Source organism: Colobus angolensis, unplaced genomic scaffold (assembly GCF_000951035.1).
Source record: "Colobus angolensis palliatus isolate OR3802 unplaced genomic scaffold, Cang.pa_1.0 Scaffold37, whole genome shotgun sequence".
NCBI lineage: Eukaryota > Metazoa > Chordata > Mammalia > Primates > Cercopithecidae > Colobus > Colobus angolensis.
The window spans coordinates 254,040-260,444 of record NW_012117043.1 but is presented as its reverse complement, the minus strand read 5'-3'; the positions used below and the strand labels follow the sequence as shown (position 1 = coordinate 260,444).

The 6,405-nt window shown below is 42.4% G+C and overlaps 1 protein-coding gene across 1 annotated transcript in view; it reads right to left on the bottom strand.

The window, feature by feature from the left end:
* DDX52 (DEAD (Asp-Glu-Ala-Asp) box polypeptide 52) overlaps nt 1–5,916 on the bottom strand; it is a 32,023-nt gene extending 26,107 nt beyond the window's left edge. The window contains exons 1-2 of the mRNA XM_011953615.1: nt 5,788–5,916; nt 4,597–4,795 (exon numbers count right to left, since the gene is read on the bottom strand). Coding sequence (XP_011809005.1) covers nt 4,597–4,795; nt 5,788–5,874 — 286 coding nt within the window. The 5' untranslated portion in view covers nt 5,875–5,916. The remainder of the gene's footprint in view (nt 1–4,596; nt 4,796–5,787) is intronic.
* Between the last annotated feature and the right edge of the window lie 489 nt (nt 5,917–6,405).

The window sequence follows — 6,405 nt, the reverse complement described above, 5'->3', positions numbered from 1 at the left end:
GCGGGGATTATAGGTGAGCCACTGCACCTGGCCTCCCTACCAATTCTTTGTTTTGTTATTTGTTTCTGAGACAGAGTTTCACTCTTTTTGCCCAGGTTGGAGTGCAATGGCGTGATCTCGGCTCACCGAAACCTCTGCCTCCTAGATTTAAGCGATTCTCCTGCCTCAGCCTCCCAGGTAGCTGAGACTACAGGCATGCACCACCATGCTTGGTTAATTTTGTATTTTTAGTAGAGACAGGATTTCACCATGTTGGCCAGGCTGGTTTCAAACTCCTAACCTCAGGTGATCCACCCGCCTCAGCCTCCCAAAGTGCTGGGATTACAAACATGAGCCACCACATCTGGCCTTCTACCTACCAATTCTTAATGAAAATAAGTTGAGCAAATTTTCCATCTGATGGGTGCCAAAACCACTGCTCCCAAATCAGCTGCAGACAAGAGCAGAGATTTCAAAAGAAATTTTAAACAAGTGGGATCAAGGTCCTAAAGCATTTCTTTGAAGAACTTTAACAGAAGATGAAACATGGTTTTACCAGTTTGATCATGAAGACAAAGCACAATTAAACCAATGACTACCAAGAAGTGGTCCAGTCAAAGCAAAAGTTGACAAGTCAAGAGCAAAGGCAACGGCAATAGGTCTCTTGGATGTGCAAGGCACTTTGCTTGTTGACTTTCTGGAAGGACAAAGAGTAGTATCTGCTTATTATGAGAGTGGTGGAAGAAAGCCAAAGCTTTAGCAGAAATTTCTACAAAAAAAATTCTGCTAGAATTCTAATTGGGATTGCGATGATTCTGAAGATCACTGTAGGGAGAAAATACTGAGTTGCCTAAAATATTGGTATGCCTCTCCACTCTACTGGATTTTATAACATATAAGGCCATAGTAATTAAAACAAGCTAGTATTGGTATACAAATACAGAAACAGAAGAGGTCCAGAGACAGACTTCAATATATACGGAAAATCAGTATACAATTAAAGTTGCATTAAAGTCCAATAGAGAAAACACAGACTTTCAACATATGATATTAAGACAATTAGTCAACATAAGACAAAACACCAACATATGGTATTAAGACAATTATTCAGACATCTGAAAAAAATTTTAGTTCCCTATTCACTCCTTATACCAAATAAAATTCCACAGGGTCAAAGATTTTAATATAACAAATTGAAACAACAAATAAGAAAACATGGAAGTTTGCTGTTGTTTTTTGTTTGTTTGTTTGTTTATTTTGAGACAGGGTCTTGCTCTGTTTCTGTCACCCAGGCTAGAATGCAATGGTGTGATCTCAGCTCACTGCAATCTCCCACTCCTGGGTTCAAGTGATTTTCCTGCCTCAGCCTCCCAAGTAGTTGGGATTACAGGTGTGCACCACCACATCTGGCTAATGTTTTTATATTTTTAGCAGAGATAGAGGTTCAACATGTTGGCCAGACTGGTCTCAAATTCCCTACCTCAAGTGATCAGCCCACCTCAGCCTCCCAAAGTGTTGGGATTACAGAAGTGAGCCAGCCTAGAATTTTAAAAAAAACAAACTTAATGCACAGAAGGCCAAAAAGGAAATAAATAAACAAGACAAGTGACATATGACAATCTGGAAACATATTTGTAAACATAATATGCTAGACATAGAGCTAATTTCCTCAATATATGAGATTTAATAAATTAAGAAGAAACAGATGAACAATGTAATACGATAAGGGAACAATGTAATACAATAAGGGTACAATGCATATGAAGAGACAAATTTACAAAAAGAGGAAAGTCTTATACCTTGCTGGAAGGCATCACAAAGTAGAATGACTTTAAAAAAAATTTTGTTTCCTTTATGAGACAGTTGGTATTAAATGACCCAAATCATTACTAATTCATAAGCTCTTCAATTTTCCAGTTAAAAATAGATACATGCGGCCAGGTGCAGAGACTCACGCCTGTAATCTCAGCACTTTGGGAGGCTGAGGCGGGAGGATCACGAGGTCAGGAGATCGAGACCATCCTGGCTAACACGGTGAAACCCCGTCTCTACTAAAAATACAAAAATTTAGCCAGGCATGGTGGCGGGCACCTGTAGTCCCAGCTACTTGGGAGGCTGAGGCAGGAGAACGGCATGAAACCGGGAGGCAGACCTTGCAGTACGCCAAGATCGTGCCACTGCAGTCCAGCCTGGGTGAAAGAGCGAGACTCCGTCTCAAAAATAAACAAACAAACAAATAAATAAATAAATAAAGATACACGCCTGGCCAGGCGTGGTGGCTCACACCTGTAATCCCAGCGCTTTGGGAGGCCAAGGTGGGCGAATCACGAAGTCAGGAGATTGAGACCATCCTGGCTAACACGGTGAAACCCTGTCTCTACTAAGAATACAAAAACTAAATTAGCTGTGTGTGGTGGTGGGCACCTGCAGTCCCAGCTACTAGGGAGGCTGAGGCAGGAGAATGGCGTGAACCTAGGAGGCAGAGCTTGCAGTGAGCCGAGATCATGCCACTGCACTCCAGCCTGGGCAACAGAGCGAGACTCCATCTCAAAAAAAGTAATAATAATAGATACATGCCTACACATTTATCGTAGATCTACGGTCTAAATACATTTGTTGCCACAATGGTTACAGTACATAGCTGTATATTTCTGGTGGCCCAACATTTGAATCATTTTGCTAAGTTTGTGGCATGTCTTTCTTATTAATCATGGTAAAGGTTTTATCAAACTTCCTTGCAGCCAGGGAAGAATGACTTTTACTGCAGCACTGTAACAGCAAAAGCATGCAAACAATGTAGTAAATGTCCCTCACACAGTTACGTGTCAAATCGATCATGGGGCATCCCTACAGTGTATGATGGGCTACTATGCTGGTTAACAATGAACAAGGCAAAGTACTTCCTACTGATGCAATGTTTCTGGTGGATAAATCTGTTTGCTAACTCTGCAATTCCACTTCTAAGAATTTATGGGACAGATACATTCACATATACATGCAAAGATGAGTAGAATGACACTTCAAAACTACAACAGCAAAATGTGAAAACTACAAATATCCATCACAAAGGAACTTGTTAAATCAATTATGCAATACACAATGGGATACAACGCTGTGTTAAAATGAACAAGGCAATGTACTTCCTACTGATTCCAAACAACCTCCAAGATACATTGTTTTTAAAAAAGAGGAAGGTAGTAAGAGAGGTTCCCCACAGAGTGTATATAGAGTAATCAAAGTATATAGACATAGTATGTAGAGTATTTGGTTTTTTTTTTTTTTGAGTCAGGCATAAATACATGGGAATAGAGTGTCCCCAGAAAAATACAAAAGAAATTGCTTAACAGTGGCTGCCTCTGGAGAAACGGGACTGGAGATAAACAATAGGAAGGAACTTTACTTTTCATCATTGTATAACTCAAGTGTTTACCAAAAAAGGTAAATGACTAGGAAACTTAATATTATAGATTTTTAAAATATATAAATAGCCCTAGAGTACAAGAAAACAAAAACAAACAAACAAAAATGCCTCTGTCAAAATGGGCAAAGAGTAAGAACAAACAATTTGCAAAAGGTGAAATGTTAATGTCAATAAAGCATAAAAAATATGCTCGACCAGCCAGGTGCGGTGGCTCATGCCTGTAATCCCAGCACATTGGGAGGCAGAGGCAGGCAGATCACGAGGTCAGGAGACGGAGACCATCCTGGCTAACACGGTGAAACCTTGTGTCTACTAAAAATACAAAAAATTAGCCAGGCGCGGTGGCAGGTGCCTGTAGTCCCAGCTACTAGGGAGGCTGAGGCAGGAGAATGGCATGAACCCGGGAGGCGGAGCTTGCAGTGAGCCAAGATTGTGCCACTGCACTACAGACTGGGCGAGACAGCAAGACTCATCTCAAAAAAAAAGCTCGACCTCACCACTTATCCAAAAAATATAAATATAAAATAGTTTCAGGTCAGGCATGGTAGCTCACGCCTGTAATCCCAGCACTTTGGAAGGCCGAGGCAGGCGGATCACGAGGTCAAGAGATCCAGGCCATCCTGGCCAACATGGTGAAACGCCATCTCTACTAAAAATACAAAAATTAGCTGGGCGTGGTGCCCGTACCTGTAGTCCCAGCTACTTGGGAGGCTGAGGCAGAAGAATCGCTCGAACCCAGGAGGCAGAGGTTGCAGTAAGCTGAGATCACGCCACTGCACTCCAGCCTGGAGACAGAGCAACACTTTGTCTCAAAAAAAAAAAAAAAAAAAAGTTTCATTCATTAGCTTGGCAAAAAAATTAACACCAATAATATTCAGCACTGACAAGGACCTGGGAAGTCATTTTGTAGTATTTTTCAAAGAAAGGGTACATACCCTTTCACCATATGATGCTACTTTTGGGATGGTATTCTGCAGAAATAACAGTACTTGTACGAAAGGATTTACACATATAAGTATCTTTACTTAAAATTATCTTTGCTGTAACAATATTTCTAATGGCAAATACCTGGAAACAACCTGAGTGCCATCAGCTGACAAATGACCTTATTGTCTGACTTGTAGCCATAAGCCTGTATTATTTTTATAACTGAACAAAATTAAAGAGAAAACACATAACAGATATCAAACACTAACCTGAAGTCATCATCTTCCTTTTTTTCTTGCTCTGCTCTCTCTTCCTTTCAGTTAGGCTCTCTTCTTTTTTCTCTTCATTTTGGGGCTTCTGATGTGTTTGTGATGCTCCACACACACCCGGGACTGACTTCTTGTTCCCAAAAAAGTCCAGTCCCTGAAGCACCTCCGAAGAATCAAAGTCGTATTTCCTTTTTCCTATCTAAAACCCAAAAAATTTAAAATGAAACCTACTGACAGAATACCATTCCTTTCATTCAAGCAAGATTGTCCAATGACTCCTCTTTTCGACCTTTTCAAGTATCTGTCGAGCTAACAAGTGTCTGGGCAAATAGAATCTGAAGAGACCTTCTCTGACCTCATGATAGTAACAAATTAATATTAGCAATGAACACATATGCTTACTAAATGTCAAGCAGATTTCTAAGCATGTTTATACATATTAAACTACTTCATATTTACAACTCTATAAAGTAAACAGCAGTACTACGAATGAGAAAACCAAGACATTCGGAAATTAAGTAACTTGAGGAAGGTCTCAAAATTAGTAACTAGCAGACTTAACATTTAGACCCAGATAATCTGGCTCCAGAGTCCATACTCACCAGTTAGAGAAAGAAGAAACACATGTCACACACACATACACATCCAAACAGCAAAGTAGACATTCAATATTTTCCACAATTGAGGCCCAATTGACTTCTCCTGATTTATCACTCACTACTTCTCTAGGTAACATCCCCCATTTATAAATCGCTCTTCTCATTGGTTACTTAAGCCATGGGGTTGAAGCAATAAAAAGAACCACGCCCGGTACAAATATACGCTTGCCAAGCCAAACTTGGGGAGACTATAGTGAGAGAATCTGTTTTCGTAATTCCTTTCCTCTAGGTTCGGAGAAAAACTTCCTTTTGAAAGGAGGATTCCAACTTTGCTTTGAATAAGAGGGAGGAAACAGCGTTTCTGCGGCAGGCCCAACTACGTCTACAACAGGACAGTTAAAGAGCTTATTCAGAAGGCTTCAACCGAGTAGGTGTGCAGGTAAGCCGAACACAAAAGGAAGCAAAATACCCCAAGAGGGGTGAGAGCCAGGCCACGCGTGTCCATGTGCGCCGGCCTCCCCCCGCAGAGGGTTCATTCCCGGGCTCCTGCTCCTTCTCAGTTACTCGGGCCTCGGTCCCTTGGGCACAATACCTGGAATCGAGCTGCGTCTGCCGAGAAACGTCTCGTGTCGAATTTGGCCCCCGCGCCGAGCCGGCGAAAGAGATCGTGGACATCCATCTGTACCCAGAAAGCGCCACGGTTCTACAGCGCCTGCGCAGATTACTTCCCGGGCCTCTGGCAGCGTCGGAAGAGGGCGTGAGCGTAATTGGCTCCCGTAGGCGGAGCCTGGCTGGGTGAGAGAGAAGGGGCTGTTTTACTACCGTGTACTCCGTAATTATTTATCTTTTTTTTTTTTTTTTTTTTCTTGAAACAAGGTCTCGCTCTGTCGCCCAGGCTGGAGCGCAGTGGCGCAATCGCAGCCTCGAATTCCTGGGCTCAAGCGATCCTCCCAGCTCGGTCTCCCAAACTGCTGGGACTACAGGCGTGTGTAAATTCTTTTAAAAAATATTAAGGCCGGGCGCGGTGGCTCAAGCCTGTAATCCCAGCACTTTGGGAGGCCGAGACGGGCGGATCACGAGGTCAGGAGATCGAGACCATCCTGGCGAACACGGTGAAACCCCATCTCTACTAAAAAATACAAAAAACTAGCCGGGCGAGGTGGCGGTCAGGAGATCGAGACCATCCTGGCGAACACGGTGAAACCCCATC